Here is a 23,303-nt window from a genome sequence, read left to right on the forward strand (position 1 = left end):
GTTTGTTTCTTAAGCCCAAATCAACCATGCAGTATGCCAAAACCAGTTTAAAAGCAGAGAGGACTATGTGAGAGAGAAGATTGTAGCCTTTCTTTCTCTCACAATAACAAGAAAAACACTCAACCATTTTGCTGAAGATGAGATATTGTTCTGTTTAGAGTTTTGTAAATACCAGTCCCTTGTGCTGTCTCTATGAAATGAGGCAGAACTTTTCGTTTACTTCTGGCTGAATTGCCCTCATTTATTTATAAAGAAACTCAAAACATAACATTTAGCTTCAGGGTGAATAGGGAATGCCTTACATTAATAACATTATTTTGTGTTGCAGAACGGTGATGAAATCGGGGTCCGAGCTTGTGAAGGCTGGGCTGCGCACCTTCTTTGACAGTGCAGCGGAAGATCTGGAGAAAACCTTGGAGAATCTGAAGTTAGGGAAATTCACCCATTCAAGGACCCAGATGAAAGGAGTCTCTCAGAACATCAACTATACCACTGTGGCCCTTTTGCCGATCCTCACATCGCTCTTTGAGCACATCACACAACACCACTTTGGGGCTGATCTGATTTGTAAGTGTTACTTGTCTGCTAGTTTGGCTTGTATAAAAGGAGGTATGAGTTCAGGCACAAGCAGGTTAAATTGTACACAAGTTAGAATGTATTTAATATGACATTGAACTGTACTAATTAGAACTTAAACCTTCCATGTTGGTTTCTGATTGGCTGTGAGTCTTTCTTAGGGTGAACTGCATTAGAGTTCCCTGCTACGATCTAGCTCTACATATTTCAAATTCATGATAAAAACAGCAAAGAACACATGAATGCTGTCTTTATCTGTCATGTCCCACTATGACGATCACATCCAATGCTGAACAACGGCCTAATCCAAATAGGGAGCAGATCCTCATTTTAACAATTATTTGTTTTGACTTTCTTGCCTTTTCCAGTGGATGATGTGCAGGTCTCCTGCTACCGTATCCTGTGTAGTCTCTATTCCCTGGGGACAGGGAAGAACATCTATGTTGAAAGGTATTTGTTAACATGTTTTAAAAATGAATAATTTCCAAATGAGATCAAACAAGAGGAGGTCTCTTCCAGTTGATTATTTGGTATTTGTTTTGTCTTGTTCTGTTAGTATTAACAGAGAGAAAAAAGTATTTGATCCCCTGCTGATTTTGTATGTTTGCCCGCTGACAAAGAAATGATCAGTCTATAATTTTAATGGTAGGTGTATTTTAACAGTGAGAGACAGAATAACAACAAAAAAATCCAGAAAAACGCATTTCAAAAAAGTTATAAATTGATTTGCATGTTAATGAGGGAAATAAGTATTTGACCCCCTATCAATCAGCAAGATTTCTGGCTCCCAGGTGTCTTTTATACAGGTAACGAGCTGAGATTAGGAGCACTCTCTTAAAGGGACTGCTCCTAATCTCAGCTCGTTACCTGTATAAAAGACACCTGTCCACAGAAGCAATCAATCAATCAGATTCCAAACTCTCCACCATGGCCAAGACCAAAGAGCTGTCCAAGGATGTCAGGGACAAGATTGTAGACCTACACAAGGCTGGAATGGGTTACAAGACCATCGCCAAGCAGCTTGGTGAGAAGGTGACAACAGTTGGTGCGATTATTCGCAAATGGAAGAAACACAAAATAACTGTCAGTCTCCCTCGGTCTGGGGCTCCATGCAAGATCTCACCTCGTGGAGTTTCAATGATCATGAGAATAGTGAGGAATCAGCCCAGAACTACACGGGAGGATCTTGTTAATGATCTCAAGGCAGCTGGGACCATAGTCACCAAGAAAACAATTGTTAACACACTATGCTGTGAAGGACTGAAATCCTGCAGCGCCCGCAAGGTCCCCCTGCTCAAGAAAGCACATGTACAGGCCCGTCTGAAGTTGCCAATGAACATCTGAATGATTCAGAGGAGAACTGGGTGAAAGTGTTGTGGTCAGATGAGACCAAAATCGAGCTCTTTGGCATCAACTCAACTCGCCGTATTTGGAGGAGGAGGAATGACCCCAAGAACACCATCCCCACCGTCAAACATGGAGGTGGAAACATTATGCTTTGGGGGTGTTTTTCTGCTAAGGGGACAGGACAACTGCACCGCATCAAAGGGACGATGGACGGGGCCATGTACTGTCAAATCTTGGGTGAGAACCTCCTTCCCTCAGCCAGGGCATTGAAAATGGGTCGTGGATGGGTATTCCAGCATGACAATGACCCAAAACACACAGCCAAGGCAACAAAGGAGTGGCTCAAGAAGAAGCACATTAAGGTCCTGGAGTGGCCTAGCCAGTCTCCAGACCTTAATCCCATAGAAAATCTGTGGAGGGTGCTGAAGGTTCGAGTTGCCAAACGTCAGCCTCGAAACCTTAATGACTTGGAGAGGATCTGCAAAGAGGAGTGGGACAAAATCCCTCCTGAGATGTGTGCAAACCTGGTGGCCAACTACAAGAAACGTCTGACCTCTGTGATTGCCAACAAGGGTTTTGCCACCAAGTACTAAGTCGAAGGGGTCAAAAACTTATTTCCCTCATTAACATGCAAATCAATGTATAACTTTTTTGAAATGCGTTTTTCTGGATTTTTTTGTTGTTATTCTGTCTCTCACTGTTAAAATACACCTACCATTAAAATTATAGACTGATCATTTCTTTGTCAGTGGGCAAACGTACAAAATCAGCAGGGGATCAAATACTTTTTTCCCTCACTGCATGATGTTCATTTTTCAGTGGTAGAAATAAAAATTCATACCTTCGCAAAAAACTGCGTGCGGAGATTTGTCTGCTTTTTCACTGGTTACCATAGCCTCTGTAAGGGAAGCAGAGCAGTCATTTGGGGAACAGAAGATTGGACAGAGCTTGAGATGGTTGGGTTTTTGTAGACCGCCATGGCTGATCTTTACTTTGGCCCTCAGGCAGAGGCCAGCCCTGGGAGAGTGTTTGGCCACACTTGCAGGAGCCATGCCTGTGGCCTTCCTGGAGCCACACCTGAACATGCACAATGTCCGCTCTGTCTTCAACACCAAGACGCCAAGAGAGAGAGCTAGTATGTGGGGCTGCCATTGCTATGAAAACAAATTCTGAAACTGTACATATTACATAAAATCTGAAGAAAACTATATTATTATTATTACTATTATTATTACTATTACTATTATTACTACTATTGTTGTTATGACTACTGTTATTACTATTAATGTTATTATTATTATTAATCATAATAATGATAAGTATTTGTTTTTAAACATGTTACATTTTATACTGTTATAGATAAATATTGAATTCACATCGCCCATAACGTTGTAAGTTGTATACCTAATGAAATTGTATTTAAGTATTTGAAAGATTTGCATTTTTAGATTTAATTTCTTCATTATTAGTGGTCGTACCAGCAGAAGAGATTATGGCCTAACGTCTATCTGTCTAACATGCTTGTTGCAGTCCTAGGCATGCCTGATACAGTCGAGGAGATGTGCCCAGACATGCCACACTTGGATGTGTTAATGAAAGACATCAATGACATGGCCGAGTCTGGTGCCCGCTACACTGAAATGCCCCATGTCATTGAGGTCATTCTTCCCATGTTGTGTAACTACCTGTCATACTGGTGGGAGAAAGGCCCAGAGAACATGTCCGAAAGCAGCAGTACCTGTTGCACCATGGTGACCTCTGATCACCTCAGCGTCATCCTGGGAAACATCCTGAAAATATTGAACAACAACCTGGGAATCGACGAGGCATCCTGGATGAAGAGAATCGCTGGTGGGTTATGAAATTCGTCTGATGTATTTATGTGTGTGATACAGTTTGCTGTTCTTTTTTCACAGTTGAACTCTGAAGTTCAGTCACTTATTTCAGCATCCTAAAATATCTCTCTGATTTGCAGTGTATGCTCAGCCCATCATCAGCAAGGCTCGGGCCGACCTGCTGAGGTCACATTTCCTGCCTACACTGGAGAAGCTGAAGAAGAAGACGGTGAAAGTGGTCGCTGAGGAAGAGCTTCTGAAGGCCGACAGCAAAGGAGACACACAGGAGGCTGAGCTGCTTATCCTCGATGAATTTGCAGTGCTCTGCAGGGACCTCTACTCCTTTTACCCAATGCTTATCCGTTACGTGGACAACAACAGGTAATAGACCATGGTCTATTACGAAATCAGTATTTGTACAGAGTTGTCAGCATGGATAAAGTAAGACTAGTCTAGACACTCGGCTTGGCTGTCACTCAGTATATATTTGCAAATTTGCATACACCACATATTAAATTTGTAACGTATGATATCATAAATCCATTTGATGTAATATTGTTTTGCATCTTATTTCTTTTTGTTTCTTTTTTTTAAGGTCCCGTTGGTTGAAAGAGCCTGATGTTGATTCAAACGAGCTCTTCAGGATGGTTGCTGATATTTTCATCCTCTGGTGTAAATCACATGTAAGATATCTGTATTATCAGCAGCATTGAAGGATCCAGATAATTTCACTTTTTCGTCTTATATTTTGATTAAGAAATAATGGCTCTTAACACGTGAAAGAATTTAAAAGGAGCTGAGACAGTGTTTTATAGTTTACTGCATTGTAGTTCTCATGCCACACTAATAGTGATCTATAATATTGTTGATGAAACTAATACTTGATAATGGAGTATCATGTACTTTACAGTAAGTATAAATACATAGTGATATTGATTGTAAAATGTACTCTTGTAGCTGTAATTCAGGAAGGATAATGATCTACAATATATTGTACTTGTAATACATGAATGACAGTGGTCTGTAAAGTACCTTATTGTAATGGAAGTAAAGCAGTTTTATGATTTGACCATTTGCTTAGTGATAATGATTGTAATTTTGCATAAGGTCTGTAATCATTCAGAAGATGTCTGTGAATGTACTTATTTACTGATAAGTGTAGCTATTGATTGCTAGTGGTGGAATGAAATGACATTACACTTGTAAGTTGTGGTTTGGGCAATAGATTAATCAGAACAAGTTAACTAATCATAACTAGGCAAGGGTTCTGTTACCTCTGTCCACTACAACATCAGCATCAGCAAAGACTTACTTCTAGCTGCATCTTGTGGTCTGCACACAGGACTGGTATGTATAGTCCTCACACAATAACTGTGTGATAACGATTAATTTAATTGAAAGTGAAATTAATGCAGAACTTTTGATTTACACTTTGTGTTCTTCTTAAAGTAACATAGTATTTTGTTGTTTGCTTTCCACAGAACTTTAAACGGGAAGAGCAAAATTTTGTGGTTCAAAATGAAATCAACAACTTGTCCTTCCTAACAGGAGAAAGCAAGACCAAAATGTCAAAGGTAAGGATACGTGACTGTCAGTGTGTGACTATTACTCCATGCCCATGATTATACCCATGGAGATCGCATGGTGCAGTTGTCTGAAGCCCTTTGATCATTTCAATGCCATATATCCTAAATGGTGGTACTTACTAGAAGACCCCTGACTGGTAACACTAGTGTTCATTCAATTCACAGACAACATTTCTTAAGTACTTTATTAAAATGTTCAGATATAGTTTCTGTTTTCTCAGGCATGCCATTTTATGTGCTTGGCTTCTTTTACCCTTAAGGGAAAAAAGACAATATGCCTACTCCTTAAACATTCAGTATTGTTCTATATGTATATATGTGTATTACACATATTAATAGCCAGATCAAATCAAAACTTTGACCTTCCCACCTTTTGCAAAATACAAACTCAGTACAGGGAGAAGGGTTCACTAACAGGTAAAAAAAAACACCATCAAGTATTGGTTTTGTAATTTGTGTCAGGTTCTTGATTTGGTCTTAGTTTCAATCTTTATAACAGGACAAAAATAATGGATAATCTGGGCTGCAAGTGTTTTCTGTTAAATAAATGTTTAATATAAAACATTTATTTTTTCAATGTTTTAAAATGCTGTATATATTTAAATACTGTATATATATTTAAATACATAAATCATTTAAACGTATATACATCTCAATTTAATATATGTATTTAAATACTGTATTTTGCTTAACCAGTACAACATTTTCATTAGCATGTCTTCATTTTTGTTTGATTTAATTATACATTAACTGTATAATACATTTTATTGTGTTTTCTCTTTTATACAGTCATTACTGTTAAAGGTACAGGTCAGAATGCATGAATTGTGTCAAGCCTTTTCATCATAGCTGCCAGGCATCAAGCAGAAGATTGTAACACATTATTCTAAGAGTAGTGCAGTATTAGGTATGAAATATACATCACTGAAAAACATTATTTTTTACTTACACATGTACAAGCATTAAGTAAAAATTACACTGGTTAGCCACCAGGACTAACCAGTGCCTTAGTAACTGGTGAGAAAATGAGGAAGTAATTTGTGTTTATTACATTCATATAATATGAAATACATTGCAATGCTTATAATAATGTGTTACTGATAACTGATTAGTATTACTTCTGCGCCAGCTCTTCAATCATTCTTATTGTATTAATACACCTTGTATTTTGAAAACATAATCTGTGCTAATGCATCATTTCAAACAAAGCTTTCAGATAAATGCTTAGCTGACGGGAGTCTTTGGCCCTGTGTGCAGAATTGATTTAAGTTATATAATAATAAATAATAATAAAAGTTGATATAATTCGCTGTAGAAAATGTTAGTAGAAGTAGTGAAGCAGAAAGCTTACAAAAGCCTGTGATTATTTAAGGTTTCTTCTAGACTTCTCTACTCTGTATACTTTGTATTCAAGAATGATTGGAAAAAGTGTATTCATTTTATTTTACTACTTTTAATTGAGATATATTTTTCCCTCCAAAAGAAACGCTATGTTGATGTCAAAATTTGATAGCTGGACTGTCTACTTATAGTATTTCTCTTGAATGGAAACATATTCCTAAAATTGGATACAAAAGCCAAATAAATTATTTGCTGCTTCCTGCTCTATTCTTTTTCAGCAAGTGGGAAATAAACTAAACGGATTTGAAACACCTCTCCAAAGTCTATTTTATCAGAATAATCTGAGAAGTGGGGCTAATTGAAGAGGGCGGCTATGGTGCTGTTTGTTTCTCAAGTAGATATATGAAGCAGTCCACTGTGGAAGGCACTTTTCAATTAATATACATGTTTATGGTTCTTTTACCAGACAGGAGGCCAGGACCAGGAGAGGAAGAAGACAAAACGCCGTGGGGATTTTTACTCCATCCAGACATCACTGATCGTGGCAGCCCTCAAGAAGATGCTGCCTATTGGCTTGAACATGTGTACTCCAGGAGACCAGGAGCTCATATCTCTGGCTAAAGTCCGATACAGCCTGGTAAGAGAGCCATTGGCTTGAAGAACTGTTAAAAAATCGAAAGCACCTCAGAAGCTCTAAAGAGGAAGTTACTTTCATTTAATTGGTTTCCAATGCAATCCTACAGCCCAAATCTTAGTCCAAAAACATGTCTTCAGTGTATGCAATAAAAATCTTTATTTGTAGACTATTTTTAGGGGGAGCTGTCATTTTATCCCAGGTTGGATGAATATATTGTTTGCTGCTGGAGATTCTGTTAAATCAAGATAGGATAAACCTCTGCCTTCTGTATTGGATGTGAAACTAATGCAATTCACACTTGTAAAGCAATATAAATATAAGTTTAGTGACTGTATTTATGTAACTGATTGTATTAGTGGAAGAACCTGGATTATTTACCTTTCTTTTTAAATATTTTTTTGATAGAAAGATACAGATGATGAAGTCAAAGATCATTTGCGCCAAAATCTGCACTTACAAGAAAAGGTAAGCCTCCTTGATGGAATTTTATCTTGGGTTAATTGGCTAGATGCATGCTTCAGTAGACTTTATTCCTGCAAAATACAACTTCTTCCTCAAATTCAGATTTACTGCATATTCAATATGGTCAACTGCAATCAAATATATTAGCCAGTAGCTACAGTGCATCCAGAAAGTATTCAAAGCGCTTCACTTTTTCCACATTTTGTTATGTTACAGCCTTATTCCAAAATTGATTAAATTCATTATTTTCCTCAGAATACTTATGTACAGGTGCTTTTTTTGTTTTTTTATTTTTAATAAATTTGCATTGATTAGCAAAGATTTCAAACTTCTTTCATGTTGTCATTATGGGGTATTGTTTGTAGAATTTTGAGGAAAATAATGAATTTAATCAATTTTGGAATAAGGCTGTAACATAACAAAATGTGCAAAAAGTGAAGCGCTGTGAATACTTTCCGGATGTACTGTATTCATTCATATTGCCATCTGTAGCATTTTCAACCCAGTGCAAATTAAATCAAATACAAAGGCATCACCACATGGAAGTGTCTTTGTTAGGAGTACTGTGTATTATAGATAAAGTATCTTCATTGTCTTTGTCAACTGCATATCATTGCTCCCCTTTCAAATAGGGATACATGTATATAGTTCAAATAATATAAAACAAGGTGTGTTAATAAGTGGTATTATTGTACAGTAAATATTAACAAACTAGATAAAGTACTATGACATTTCATTAGTGTACATGAGACAGGGAACTCACTAACTTGCAAGTAAGGCCCGATTATAAAAGACTTGTCTTCTCCATTCACTATTTATTTTACATTTTTTCTGGTTCCCTCCACAGTCAGAGGACCCTGCAGTAAGATGGCAGCTGAACCTGTACAAGGATGTGGTGGTGAAGAACGAGGAGCCCCCAGACCCTGATCGCACCGTGGACAGAGTACAGAGCATCTCCGCAGCCGTCTTCCACCTGGAACAGGTGAGCCCACCTCCAACATTGACTGTACAGAGACAGTAGCTTTATTAGTCAGACAATGGAGGGATATGGGGTGTGTAGCATCTGTGTGGCAGGACTGAGGGGGTAAAGCCAGTGCTAGGGCAGTTGCACAAGATCTTATATGCAAGGAGACTGGAGGGCAGATACTTACTTGTGGGGCAGGACTGTAGATTTCAATGCAGCAAGACAGTTTCACTTCAGGCTTGGCAAAAGATTTATGTATCATTGCTGTTTTAAATCATATTTTTCTAAAAAGTGATTAACTTCCTAAACTTTTTATGGAAATAATATGAAGGACTGCATAGATATATAGTATGTGGTAAGTGTCTGCTTTGTATGCAAAGACTTGATTTGATCTTAATAAAAATTTGCAATATCTCCCTTGTGACATATCTAGTCACTTATATGCTTTTAAAAACATATACTGGGTTTCATGGTAATCTATTTTGTTGGTCTGCTGTTTCTTAGAGAATGAGTTGCTTAATTATATTGCCTGTTTACTCCCATGAGCATTGTTAATATATCACAGATCTGGATTTATTTATATTTTTACTATGTAACTTAAAATTTTCTGAATACCTATCATCACTTTTTTTAATTAAAATAAGGTTGAGCAACCTTTGAGGTCCAAGAAAGCAGTTTGGCATAAACTTTTATCCAAGCAACGCAAGCGTGCCGTGGTGGCTTGCTTCCGGATGGCTCCTCTGTACAACCTTCCCAGGTATGCTAATGACTCGAAATAGCTTTGTGATTGTAACAAAAATTTACAATTCTTTGCCCAGTCATTTTAAACTTGTCATATAAAAGATTTTAAAAAAACAAAATCTGTATATTTAACGTTTTCTCTCAAAACATCTTTGCTTGGAGTACTGTACTCTCTTGTTAACATGTAATTTATTTAAGCCTTGTTTTTAGCAAATATCTCAATGTGTACACTTTGGAACAGGTTTTGTAAATATGGTTCATGCTCCACGGACATAGATATCTGAAGACAGGACCATTTCAATTGAACATATAGCTTTAACGTATGATTTGGATTCATGAAATGGGTAATTAATAGTCCCACAAAGATAACAATCATGTTTACATCAATCTTCATTGAATCCAGTCCCCCTAAGTGCATAGTGGCAGAGGAAACTTTTGATAATTCAAAGGACTGGTCCACATTTCTGTCAGAGTACTGTGTGCTGCCGGTAAACCCATATAGTGTACATGTGCAATAAACATCTTGGTGTAGTCCTGTCCTTAATATGACCCCTTTTTTAACGTAAACATCCTTTCCCATTTCTCTGTAATGTATTTTGCCTGTAGCCATTATCAGGAAGATAGAGGTTAGGACTCTATGACAATTTTGTACCAAGTTGGTGTAGTTTAATCGAGAAACCCCATAGGAACAAACAAAGGGGAAAAAAGCCAATTATGTTTCCAACTTGCTTCAGTAATTTCCTTCATTTTTTGTTTTGTCTAAGTTCTACACACATATAATGAATAGGTGCTATCTAGCTTCCTTGGTTCTGCATCATATTTAATTCATGTTAGTCAGTGACTGCAAAACAAGAATCTATAGCAAAATATTTGCTGTTTTTACATGTTAATATACAATTACTTTTGAGATAAAAAAAAAAAAAAATCATAGTTACATATAACCTACATACATTTTAACCTGTGACATGATGAATCTTATTTCTGTCAAGTTAATTCTTGAGAGTCCCTGATCTTCCACCCAGGACCAGTTTTAATCTCTAAACTGTAAAAATGGAAGAACCTCTCTGAGACTTCTGTTTATTACACATTTCTTTCTAATTAACTTTTGACATCTATTTTTTTCCTCTTCTTTTTAAATGACAACATTATACTTTTCCTCAGACACAAAAATAACAATTACTTCCTGAACTCCTACCAACAAATTTGGCTGGAAAGAGTGCATGAGAGCACAGACTATGACAGTCTGATCTACATGCTAACGGTAATGTAAGACAGCTAACGTTTGTTAAAAGCAATTTTCCTTCCCCAGCCATGGACTGTAATGCTCCTGCCCACCCTTCTCTTGTTGGGATTCTGATTGGTCTGCTTATAGGGAAAGGGAAAAGACTAAGCATTTGATTATATTGAGTAGGATATGCATAAAGATTGTTAATTTATGAGGGTTAAATCCACACACTGATTTAAGATTTAATTTTGATTTTGTACATACCTACACATGGGGGATAATCAAAATTGCAATAGAAAATACTATAAGAACATTTTCTAGCATCAGGCTGGAGGCCTAACACTCTGTTATCGGTCAGTATTTTAGCACCGATAATTATTTAGTACAGTGTAAGACATATTGGGGATTCCATATTTTTGTTGAAGATTTAACCTGTGCAACATAGGTCTGAAGAGTAGCACAGCATATTGTTCACTTGATTAGTCTTTATCCCTTGATTGGGATACCTTTGAAACTGGCGCTGTAAAAGTATGTACAAAATTAATTTATGTCACAAGATTTGAATGAGAAACTTGGGTTTAGTGCTATTTAATTCAAGGGAGTCGTTGAAACACGTAGAAAAAAAAAAAAAATTGCATAATTCACAAGACATGCAACACCTTCTAATGTGGGTTGCACTTCTTTTGAGTAGTTATGCAGCTCATAATATGGTCACGTGAATCTGTGACATTTCAGCTCTCATTTTTCATTAATTCATAATGTTCTGTACAGATAGGAAAATGTCCATGAACTTTGGACAAAGGCAATCAAACGCATCTTATATGCTGATACTTTCCCCTAAGCAGCTGGGGTTTACTTATTTATTTTTTACTTTCAGAGATTACTGATGGCTTTGAAAACTCAATATTAGGCAGCTTGAGCCCTGGCTAACCTAGTGGAAAGAGAGATCCCTATATGGCAGCCAGTCAGAAGACCAACAGTCTCACTAATCATTAACCGCGCAGCCCACCTGTTCCCAACCTTTCTGCCTTCCTTCCTTCCACCTGTTAATCCTTCCTAATCTCGCTCTCACCCCCCTAGGCATCGCTCTATTAACCTCTACCTCATGGGTTATCAGAGGTTTTGGATAGAGACAGAGGCGTACTCCTTTGAGGAGAAGCTAGTGCAGGACCTGGCAGTAAGTACTGTCCCGTGCTGGCCTCTGTGCTCTGCTCCGAGCTGCAGCTTCACAGGCTGTAAGATTCGCAAGCACAATTACTGCCAAGCCGTGGAAATGCATAACACTGAACAGCAATCTCTCAAACTTCAACTCAGTGCCCACAGGGTTGCATGAAGTTGTAGTTGATGTCCATGCAGTTTTTTCATACCGTACAGTGTGTCCTTCCACTTTAGAGAAAGAGAAACGGTATGGTTCATTCTACAATAAAAAAAAAATGTGAAAGGCTCTTTCTTACATTTTATCATCAGTTTCATTTTCACACCATTTTAAGAAATGTTTTATGTACAGCATTTCAAAGATATACTTTACTGACAAAATTAAAATGGACTTGCAAAATCAAGGAGTTTGATTCTTTGTAAATATATTAAAAGGGAAAAAAACTGTATATTAGTATATTATGTGCCAATTACACTTTGGTAATAGTGTTTAAAAAGGCAGATTAAAATAAAACGGATTATTTTTCTAAAAAACAGTAATATAACTAAATCCTTCCTCTGGTATGATTCAATTTCTATATTGTGGATATGTTTCTTTCCTTCTTTACCTTGAGAGCCTATACTTCCAAAATAATATTTAAAGTTAATTTACTAAGGAGTCTAACCAACTTCTAAGATAGTCATTAGTGTTTCAGTATTTTATTTTTTATTTATTGTTTTATTTAAAAAGACATGTTAACTGATATAAATGATAATGGATTTAGCATACTGTTTAGAGTAAAGAGTCATATACAGGGAACTAATTATTTAAATAGATAAATTTGAAGAAAAAAATGACCCTGGAGATGTTTGAAGAATGACAAAATATAAAACCAGCACTGTTGTATTGAATAAGACAATCCAGAAAGGGCAGATAGACATAAAAGGGAACTAGACAGCAAGTGAAACATTTCTGTCTGACTTTATAAATGACCATGTATTTTAAAATGAGAGGGATGGCACTGGTGATCTGTAGTTGAAATGCTACAATCAGAACCACTTATTTGATAGCTTAACTGTACTAGTTTCTGAGCAGCTTGTATTTATCTGAGATTACTGATATTATCCTCATAAAATCATGCTATATAACTGCTGCCATTCATAATATCTGGCACTGCATTTCAGTCTGTATGTCAGTGTGAATCTGGATGTGTGCATGCACTCTGGGAATTAGTCTTGTCAACCTAAAAGCATCAAATACTTATTTCTGTGTAGAAGAACAGTAAAAGCATTTTGTACGGGTGAGAGGAAATTAAATTTGATTTCATGCCAGATTGAGTGTGCATGTGTAATTCTACCACTGTCGAAAATGTTGTATACCTGCTTATATTAATGGTAAGTGATACAATCTATGTAATATGGCTGGAATATGCTGTAGGTTTTTAAATGTATGTATATTTAACTGCTAATGTTTAGAGATGGTACATTTAAAATCAATGAGTAGCTTAATCATGTTTTTTTTTAATGTATTTAGATATAGACTATAATGTGTCAGTGGTTTCGCTTTAAATTAGTAGATTCAAGGAGGTCTAATTGAAGAATTCTCACTTTTTACTACAATATATATTTGAATGTATATTTTAAATATATATCTAATGTGTGGAATTACATTCTAAGAGGCTGAACAAATATATGAAATGGAAATAATATGTACATATACCCAGGTATATAGGAGCAGTGTTGTCATGCAGTAGTATTTTATTGCTGAGATATCAAGCTGTTGTGCTGAGTGCTGTGTGTGTTCGTGCAGAAACCGCAGAAGAAGGCAGAGGAGGAGGAGGAGGAGGAGGCCGAGAAACAGCCCGATCCTCTTCATCAGCTCATCCTGCACTTCAGTCACAACGCCCTCACAGAGAGGAGGTGAGTGCACCCCTGACTCACACATCTGAGATTACGGGCCTCTGTCTGTGGGGTGCAGAACGTCCCCACAAGCCTTTGGTGCCCTTTTAGCCTTGCGATATATTTAACGGCAAAGAAGAGGCTAAACACACTATAAATAGCCTGTATATGAGTCCATGAACACAGGTTCTTGATTAAAATTACTCTGAAGTACAGAAGAGCAAAACAATTTAAACCTGTTATTCATTTATATTGATTATTAGTGCAACCAAAAGCGAAGGAAGTGCAATTCCTTTAGTGGGAACTTGCTTTCTTTCCTGAGGTGACTGTGAAGGAGCTGCATTGTGGACAGGTGTCATTTGATTAATGATATTGTGTAGGCAGGTTTGGAAATTGGTTAGATGTACTTCATTGAATAAAAAACAGGCTGCTTAATATAATTAACAAAGTTATTTTTCCCTTCTAGTGCTCTAGAAGAAGATCCCTTGTATATCGCATATGCAGACATGATGGCAAAGGTACAGTTTATCTTCTGTTGAGCAAAAATTGGATGATCTTAATTAAATGTAATATGTTGTAGGGGTTCTGTGATCTATATGCCCAAGTTCACCAGGATATTTGATCTTTTGTTTTTCAGAGTTGCCAAGGTGAGGATGAAGAGGAGGAAGAGGAAGGGAAAGAGAAGACCTTTGAGGTGAGTTTCCTCTGTTGGATGCCTCGTTGCTAAATGTCCTTCAAGAAAGTTTCAGTATTTTTGTCCTGTTTTAAATGTTACTAAAAGGCTGTACACCTCAAAATATATTTCCAAAGATATAGGCTGGTATGGCATTTGTATGTTGAAGGCATAAATCGGTCAATTTGTGATATTTATTGCGGTTTTATTAATTAAATTAAAATGATCTACAGCATTCCTAATTTCTTTCCCAGGAAAAGGAAATGGAGAAGCAGAAGACACTGTACCAGCAGGCCAGACTACACGACCGTGGGGCGGCCGAGATGGTGCTGCAAATGATCAGTGCCAGCAAAGGTATCTGCACAATGTGACACCGCAAGGAAGAATTGCCTGGCATGCCATCACAAACTTTTAAAGGACTAATATCCGTTTTTCTCTGCAGGCCAAATGGGACCCATGGTGACTTGCACTCTGAAACTTGGTATAGCCATTCTGAATGGTGGCAATGTTCTTGTACAGCAGGTATGCCAAGGCAATAGCCCTCAAAAATATTAATACTACAGTTTCCCTAAATTCAGTGAATTTTATTGTGAAATTTAAACATTATCAGTTCCATGGGGCCTTAAAACCACCTTTTTATAAGCGGTTTGACTAGATCTCTATAAATCATCCCCTTTCAATTAAGTCTGGTACAGAAAACATACCAAGGAGTATGGTAAAGATACAAACATGATTTAAGGAAGGGGATTTTGATGGACATTTCTATTGCAATTGACAATGCCAGTTTGATTCAATACAGATTCTTGTTAATGATGACAACTTTGCAATTTCAGAAAATGCTAGATTACCTGAAGGAAAAGAGAGATGCTGGGTTTTTCAAGAGTTTGTCAGGACTCATGCAGTCTTGCAGGTTGGTGTCAGCAGGATCCCACATTAATGAAAAGTGGAACAATTTATGAAAAAATAATACATGGGAAAGTACTCTGGTTAAAATGGTTAATTTATACAAATATACCAGTACACTGATATAAGTTTCCTTTTTCCATCATTCATAAGATTGATTGATAGCATGTAGTGTGACTGTGTGTACACTTTATTAAATATGATCTTCATTTGATTTATTTGGCCTCCTTTACCTGTAAAGCTCATGTTCTTGTTTATTTGTTTGTGTTTCATTCCAGAATAACTGTAATTTAATTTTCTCTCCAGTGTCCTGGATTTGAATGCATTTGAAAGACAAAACAAAGCGGAAGGTCTTGGCATGGTGACTGAGGAGGGTTCACGTAAGTAAAGAAAGGGAATGAAAAAGAAATCAATACATTTCACATGCATATGTCTGTCCTATCAAGTCTGCTACAGTCATTGTCTACTGCACATATTCATGGTTTAATTGAATATTACATTCAGAGTTGTAGGATATTGTTTTTGTCCTTTCACTGATTTAAATTGCTGTGAACAGAATAGTTTGAAATTATTTGATGTTGTATGAAACAGAACTACGCTTACCAAATATTAGGATTGGGAGGTTCAATGCTATGCAGGAAAATTAATACAAGATCAACCCATTGCTGTTCTAGTGCAAAATGCCCCAGTGATAGGTTTTTAATTGTTCTCAGTTTTGGGAAATTAGAAGTTTAAAAACATGGTGCATGATTAACCAAACACAAACACATATACCGTTGTTGTCTAAAGCTAAATGTGATCAAGAACAACAACAGAGTTGAGGTCATTGCAGCCTTCATAGACTTTCATCAGACAGTGCTTTCAAAACGTCATATATAAACTCAGTGACACCGCTCTAATCAACCAAAATGAAAAGTTTTAGCACTTTGTATTATTTTAGCTAGCTGCAATATAGCTGTATTGTTCTTCATTATATGAATGCAACTCATCTCCACATCACATATCCAGGCATAAGTGATGATGTTTCCCCTGTACTATTTTCCAGCTGCCAGAGTGTACAGTACTGTGCCTACGATTTAATGCATGTACATTTCTGTATCAAAATCTGTGTGATTTCTACTTCTATTAAATTCAATGTCTTCTCCTTTGCTTATGTCTGCTTTTTTTGTTTGTTTGTTTTTCTGATCATTTTACTCATCGGTTGCAGTCAACGTGCGTGAGCAGGGTAAATACATGGTTTAGATCTCCTAATTTCTGAATGCAGAGTACAGCTAGAATCGTCCCTGTCTTGGATGTTAACCGACTGGTCTGCAGGAAATGTGCATGCTGGGTAAAAAAAAAAAAAAAAACTAAAACCATTGAAAAAGACCAAAGTGGACTTATATCCTCTACTAAACTAGTGCCTGTAATTTGTATGGGAATTGTGTTTTTTAACAATACTAACCAAAATGTATAATTTGAATGAGTCTCTTTTACTTTGGTTGCATCCAAAACAATACCGCATAAAAGCATTTTGTTAAACTTGTTTCCTTTTTTTTTTTTTTTGACAGTAGCGTGTCTGCTGTTTTGAATTAATGTTAGTATTAATGCCATGTTTGCAGAGGAGTTTTACCTGATATGTTTCTTTTGAAAAGCTGATTTCAGCTCGTGAATGAAATGCCCCCTCCCCATCTGGCAGGAATAGGACAGGAATGCTGTAGAGTAACTTGCTTGTCTGACCCCAGTGAGATCTGAGTGGAATGTGAATCAGTGCTCAGCTCTCTTGGTAAATGTGCTTAATTTCAATGGTCTCTTTTCAAAGGTGAGAAGGTGCTGCAGAATGACGAATTCACAAAGGACCTGTTTAGGTTCTTGCAACTGCTCTGTGAAGGCCATAATAATGGTATGTATGACCTTTGGTATAAACATCATGTGGAGTGATATGTGTTCCTGTTTCAGATTTAAAATAGCAATTAACAGCACTTAAATGTTAACTATAGTTTCAGTACCTATAGTTTAATATTTCACAGCCTTTAGTGACATGAAGATGTATGGAGCCTGAAAAAATTTAATATTGGAACTGTTACTGAAGCTGGTTTTCACTGCAGCTCCCAGATTTCCGCAGGCCGCTAAGCCCATGTCATTTCCTCATCCATCATGAATGATTAACGCAGACCTGTGACATCATTTGTTCTCTAAAATAGTGTGATTTATACCTTTTTATCCAGGTTGAAGAAAGTGCTACAGACTATTAACTCCCATATAGCTGATGGCAGGCCATTAATCAAAAATATAGTGCTGTTGGCCAACAATAAAGAAACCCATTTTCATAGTGTTTCAGAGCATTTATGCAAGTTTCTTTATCTTTCAAATAGCAGATACTTACTGCACCAAGCCTTTATTCCCCTTAAAACACTTAAGAACTCCAATATTTTGGATGTTTTTATTATGCTATTTGCCTTGAAATGTAACAAAGAATGCAGCTACTTCAGATGTTAACTTGTTCATTTTACTATCCTACATTAGACATTCATACGAGAGACTTATTACCCATTCACAGTTTAATTCACTGTGTAATGGTTTAAAACAGAGGCCTCCAGGCAACGTTTCTGGGTCATTAAACAGGCTCTTTGTCATCAATACCCCAACCGTTTCAAAACAAGTGGTCTAAATTCAATTCCAACCACATTTAAAAATAGGGAGACAGGAGCCCTATTGATTATATTTGATTTAATTCTATTCAATATTCTCCTTAAACAGATTTCCAGAACTTCCTGCGTACCCAGACTGGGAACACCACCACTGTCAACATCATCATCAGCACCGTGGACTACCTGCTCCGGCTGCAGGTAACGGCACAAAATCTGGGCAGCTCACAGGCGTGCGTTACCTGTTGCATATGGGGGGTTTGCACATATTGAATACATTGGTAATAGTGTTTGATTATCCACATTGCACCTTATAAACAACTACTGTGTGCACCAAGACGCTCCACAGCAGCCTGAAACAGCGTGGTGAAGGGAAGGAAGAAACAGGGAGCACTTAGATATATATGACTGTTTGCAGGGTTATTTGGTGCTCTATTGGACCTGAATAATTGAACTACAGATAGCAATCACAGTATTTTTACACATTTCAGATTAAAACGTAGCTAGTGTTCCTTGTCACGCAATGGTGCAACTGTTCTGTTGGTCTTCACAGGAGTCCATCAGTGATTTCTACTGGTACTACTCTGGAAAGGATGTCATGGATGAGCCCGGGCAACGCAATTTCTCCAAAGCATTAGCCGTGGCCAAACAGATATTTAACTCACTTACTGAGTATATTCAAGTAAGGATGGTTTTCTTACATGTGTTGCAATTGCTCATAACATACTGTGAAAAATTATGTTTTATTTCCTTCTAACTGATTATTGTGTGACCAGTGTGAATATGTAACATATTGTCATTTTCTAACAGTATTTACCTTGTTAAATGGGTAGTTACAAATGCAAAAGTGTATAATCACAGCAGAGTAATTTAAGAATTAGTATTATTATTTTTACATTTAGAGCAGAGTAAGAGTAGAGAAGAAATATACTTAAATGAAGTTAAGTTATTTCTGTACACATGTAGTTCAGGAATAAGCCACTGAGTGGCACACAAGGCCTGAAAAGACAGGAATTTGAGTAGGTGGTGCTTTTATGCCTCTCAGAAATACCGCAGCTCTTCAGAAGGTTTAACCAAAGCCGTGAAAGCTCTGTCGTCTAGAGGAAATGTGAGCAAATTAGCTGCTATAAGTTATATTACAAAGTATCACGAGTCTGTTTTTTTACATATATATTTCAAAATCCACCAACACACATACATGTACAGTGAGGGAAAAAAGTATTTGATCCCCTGCTGATTTTGTACGTTTGCCCACTGACAAATAAATGATCAGTCTATAATTTTAATGGTAGGTGTATTTTAACAGTGAGAGACAGAATAACAACAAAAAATCCAGAAAAACGCATTTCAAAAAAGTTATAATGGATGTTCAAGGATGTCAGGGACAAGATTGTAGACCTACACAAGGCTGGAATGGGCTACAAGACCATCGCCAAGCAGCTTGGTGAGAAGGTGACAACAGTTGGTGCGATTATTCGCAAATGGAAGAAACACAAAATAACTGTCAGTCTCCCTTGGTCTGGGGCTCCATGCAAGATCTCACCTCGTGGAGTTTCAATGATCATGAGAACGGTGAGGAATCAGCCCAGAACTACACGGGAGGATCTTGTTAATGATCTCAAGGCAGCTGGGACCATAATCACCAAGAAAACAATTGGTAACACACTACGCCATGAAGGACTGAAATCCTGCAGGGCCCACAAGGTCCCCCTACTCAAGAAAGCACATGTACAGGCCCGTCTGAAGTTTGTCAATGAACATCTGAATGATTCAGAGGAGAACTGGGTGAAAGTGTTGTGGTCAGATGAGACCAAAATCGAGCTCTTTGGCATCAACTCAACTCGCCGTGTTTGGAGGAGGAGGAATGACCCCAAGAACACCATCCCCACCGTCAAACATGGAGGTGGAAACATTATGCTTTGGGGGTGTTTTTCTGCTAAGGGGACAGGACAACTGCACCGCATCAAAGGGACGATGGACGGGGCCATGTACCGCCAAATCTTGGGTGAGAACCTCCTTCCCTCAGCCAGGGCATTGAAAATGGGTCGTGGATGGGTATTCCAGCATGACAATGACCCAAAACACACAGCCAAGGCAACAAAGGAGTGGCTCAAGAAGAAGCACATTAAGGTCCTGGAGTGGCCTAGCCAGTCTCCAGACCTTAATCCCATAGAAAATCTGTGGAGGGAGCTGAAGGTTCGAGTTGCCAAACGTCAGCCTCGAAACCTTAATGACTTGGAGAGGATCTGCAAAGAGGAGTGGGACAAAATTCCTCCTGAGATGTGTGCAAACCTGGTGGCCAACTACAAGAAACGTCTGACCTCTGTGATTGCCAACAAGGGTTTTGCCACCAAGTACTAAGTCGAAGGGGTCAAATACTTATTTCCCTCATTAACATGCAAATCAATTTATAACTTTTTTGAAATGTGTTTTTCTGGATTTTTTTGTTGTTATTCTGTCTCTCACTGTTAAAATACACCTACCATTAAAATTATAGACTGATCATTTCTTTGTCAGTGGGCAAACGTACAAAATCAGCAGGGGATCAAATACTTTTTTCCCTCACTGTATATTTGTGTGTGTGTGTGTGTGTGTGTGTATTGAACAATTTCAGTATTAAAAACGCAGTTTTTCCCTACCATATTGACTTACTTTGTGCCTCACACTTATACCCCAATATGTTTTAAGTGAATGGCCACAGGGCTCTGAGTGCTGATGTATAATGTGTGCTTCCCCAGGGTCCCTGCATTGGAAACCAGCAGAGTCTGGCTCACAGCAGGTTGTGGGATGCTGTGGTCGGCTTCCTTCACGTGTTTGCCAACATGCAGATGAAGCTTTCCCAGGTACTGTCATTCTTTTATTTACAAAAGAGGTAGCGAGGAAAATCAGTATTGGAATGTCGATTTCTATGGTTTGTGACGGAGGGCCATGTGACTCCTCTAATTATTGTACTACTCCACAGATTTCACTGCACGTAGGAAAGAGGTTATACTGAATATAATTATGCTCACTTTTTCAGCAGACTTAGGGCATGTCTTTTATGTATACTCCATATTTTCTAAAAGGTAATAATTTTAAATTTGTGCCTGTCTCTTTACACGAGGCCTGAATCTGAGATCTGAATGGTATACACTATGAATAGTGTTTGCAGTGTGTAAAAACAACAATATTCCCAGCAACACAGTTATATGAAGGACAGCTTATTTTTCAAATTGTGTATAAATTACTATTATACAGTGTATATATCATATGAAATCTAATTAAATACAGTCCTTCAAAATAACTCAAACATCCTTTAAGTTGTCTTAACTGACTCATAAGAAGACAAACTTGAGGTGAGTAATAAAAGCTCAATTTTAGATGTATTATAAGCCTAGAATGGAACTCAGAGGAAGAAATCGAGTCAAGCGTTTGCAGCCACCTGCTCTGTACTAAATGCAGTGACGTTACAGTGTGCTAATGAATGATGGCACCCCAGCATGGGTTATGTTTTGGATGAGGCTGTGACCTTTCCAAATGCCAGTTCAGCATATTAAACAGTGTTATGTAAGGGTTGAAAAGAATGGCAATTCATAGAAGTCAGAGTTGTAACCTCTCAGGTGCTGTTTCTCTAGGATTCGAGTCAGATTGAGCTGCTGAAGGAGCTGCTGGACTTACAGAAGGACATGGTAGTTATGATGCTGTCTCTCCTGGAAGGTAGGCATCCAACCCCCACACCACAATCTAATGTTGTGTGTTTAAGTACGTCAGAAAATTAAATGAATGAGTGCACAGTGTCACAATATTTGAATGACCCAAGCTGTTTTTTCCCCAGGCAATGTTGTGAACGGAACCATTGGAAAGCAGATGGTGGACACCCTTATGGAGTCCTCGAACAATATGGAAATGATCCTGAAGTTCTTTGACATGTTCCTCAAGCTGAAAGACTTGACATCATCCGATGCTTTCAAGGAATATGATCCTGATGGCAAAGGTGTAATTTCCAAGAAGGAATTCCAGAAAGCGATGGAGAGCCAGAAACAATACTCCCAGTCAGAAATTGAGTTCCTGTTGTCCTGTGCAGAAGCTGATGAAAATGACATGTTCAACTATGAGCAGTTTGTAGAACGCTTCCACGAGCCTGCTAAGGACATTGGCTTCAATGTGGCTGTACTCTTGACTAATCTGTCTGAGCACATGCCCCATGATTCAAGACTGGGGTCTTTCCTGGAATTGGCAGCAAGCGTCCTGAGCTACTTTGAGCCCTACTTAGGACGTATTGAAATAATGGGAGGAGCAAAGAGAATCGAGAGGGTCTACTTTGAGATCAGTGAGTCCAGCAGAACTCAGTGGGAGAAACCTCAAGTCAAGGAGTCTAAGAGGCAGTTCATCTTTGATGTGGTCAATGAAGGAGGGGAGAGTGAAAAAATGGAGCTCTTTGTTAACTTCTGTGAGGACACCATCTTTGAGATGCAGCTGGCATCGCAGATCTCGGAGCCTGATCCCGCGGAGAGGCCAGAGGATGATGAAGAGGAACCTCACAGTCTCCTGGAGGAGTTGGCAGGTGATGAGGAGGAGGAGGCCTCCATGGAGTCTTCCTCAGCCTTCGCTATTGCCTGCGTTTCTATGAAGAAGAATTTTGCTCAGTTCATGCAGCTTCTGACTTTCAGAAACATCAGGAAGCAGTTCAAGAAGTTCAAGAAGATGAGCATGAAGGAGATGATTAAGGTGTTCTTCTCCTTCTTCTGGATGATATTTGTGGGACTTTTCCGCTTCGTTTACACTCTGGTGTGGGGACTAATCCAGATTGTATGGACTTCCATGTTTGGTGGTGGCTTGGTCGAAGGTGCAAAGAACATGAAGGTGACGGATATTTTGGGTAATATGCCTGATCCAACACAGTTTGGAATCCATGGGGATGTTCTAGATGCAGAGAAAACGGAAATAAATGAATCCACAACTTCATCAGACCTAGTACAGATGGCTAAAGGGGAAAAGGGGGAACCTGACTTGATGACGGAGCTAATGGGTATCGCATCGAAGAAGGAAGGCCATGGAAAACATGGTCCAGAGCCTGGCCTGGGTGACATCTCGGAAATTATTGGCACAGACACCCCCTCCACTCTGGCAGGTGCAGTTCGTCAAAAGAAATTTGCACAGGTTTGTTACATTTTTCCTATTCTTGTCTTATACATTACCACACACATTTAGTTATCCAGATTCTACAACAATATTTCAGTAATCTCAGCTGTTCCTCTAATTGCCAGTAGTTCTCTCTACCGACCATTTTTCATTGTGGCAAAATAAGGCCATCCTTCTTGGTTCTAGCCAGGCCTGAATAGCAGAGGGACAATCCAATTTTGGCTGATATTCC

General features: G+C 38.1%; 1 protein-coding gene across 3 annotated transcripts in view; it reads left to right on the plus strand.

Moving 5' to 3' along the window:
• Positions 1 to 23,303, plus strand: part of LOC136717167 (ryanodine receptor 3) — a 146,951-nt gene that overhangs the window by 111,246 nt on the left and 12,402 nt on the right. For all 3 annotated transcript variants that reach the window (XM_066694653.1, XM_066694654.1, XM_066694655.1), the window contains exons 63-88: positions 329 to 567; positions 945 to 1,026; positions 2,928 to 3,058; positions 3,454 to 3,774; positions 3,899 to 4,139; positions 4,354 to 4,441; positions 5,240 to 5,332; positions 7,152 to 7,322; positions 7,728 to 7,787; positions 8,632 to 8,766; positions 9,393 to 9,505; positions 11,795 to 11,891; positions 13,659 to 13,768; positions 14,214 to 14,265; positions 14,385 to 14,441; positions 14,675 to 14,774; positions 14,863 to 14,942; positions 15,254 to 15,330; positions 15,630 to 15,703; positions 16,531 to 16,548; positions 17,125 to 17,205; positions 18,063 to 18,151; positions 18,504 to 18,632; positions 20,689 to 20,793; positions 21,565 to 21,646; positions 21,765 to 23,089. In XM_066694653.1, the coding sequence (XP_066550750.1) occupies positions 329 to 567; positions 945 to 1,026; positions 2,928 to 3,058; positions 3,454 to 3,774; positions 3,899 to 4,139; positions 4,354 to 4,441; positions 5,240 to 5,332; positions 7,152 to 7,322; positions 7,728 to 7,787; positions 8,632 to 8,766; positions 9,393 to 9,505; positions 11,795 to 11,891; positions 13,659 to 13,768; positions 14,214 to 14,265; positions 14,385 to 14,441; positions 14,675 to 14,774; positions 14,863 to 14,942; positions 15,254 to 15,330; positions 15,630 to 15,703; positions 16,531 to 16,548; positions 17,125 to 17,205; positions 18,063 to 18,151; positions 18,504 to 18,632; positions 20,689 to 20,793; positions 21,565 to 21,646; positions 21,765 to 23,089 (4,150 nt within the window). The remainder of the gene's footprint in view (positions 1 to 328; positions 568 to 944; positions 1,027 to 2,927; positions 3,059 to 3,453; positions 3,775 to 3,898; positions 4,140 to 4,353; positions 4,442 to 5,239; positions 5,333 to 7,151; positions 7,323 to 7,727; positions 7,788 to 8,631; positions 8,767 to 9,392; positions 9,506 to 11,794; positions 11,892 to 13,658; positions 13,769 to 14,213; positions 14,266 to 14,384; positions 14,442 to 14,674; positions 14,775 to 14,862; positions 14,943 to 15,253; positions 15,331 to 15,629; positions 15,704 to 16,530; positions 16,549 to 17,124; positions 17,206 to 18,062; positions 18,152 to 18,503; positions 18,633 to 20,688; positions 20,794 to 21,564; positions 21,647 to 21,764; positions 23,090 to 23,303) is intronic.

This window comes from Amia ocellicauda, chromosome 21, assembly GCF_036373705.1.
Source record: "Amia ocellicauda isolate fAmiCal2 chromosome 21, fAmiCal2.hap1, whole genome shotgun sequence".
In the NCBI taxonomy this organism is placed as follows: Eukaryota; Metazoa; Chordata; class Actinopteri; order Amiiformes; family Amiidae; genus Amia; species Amia ocellicauda.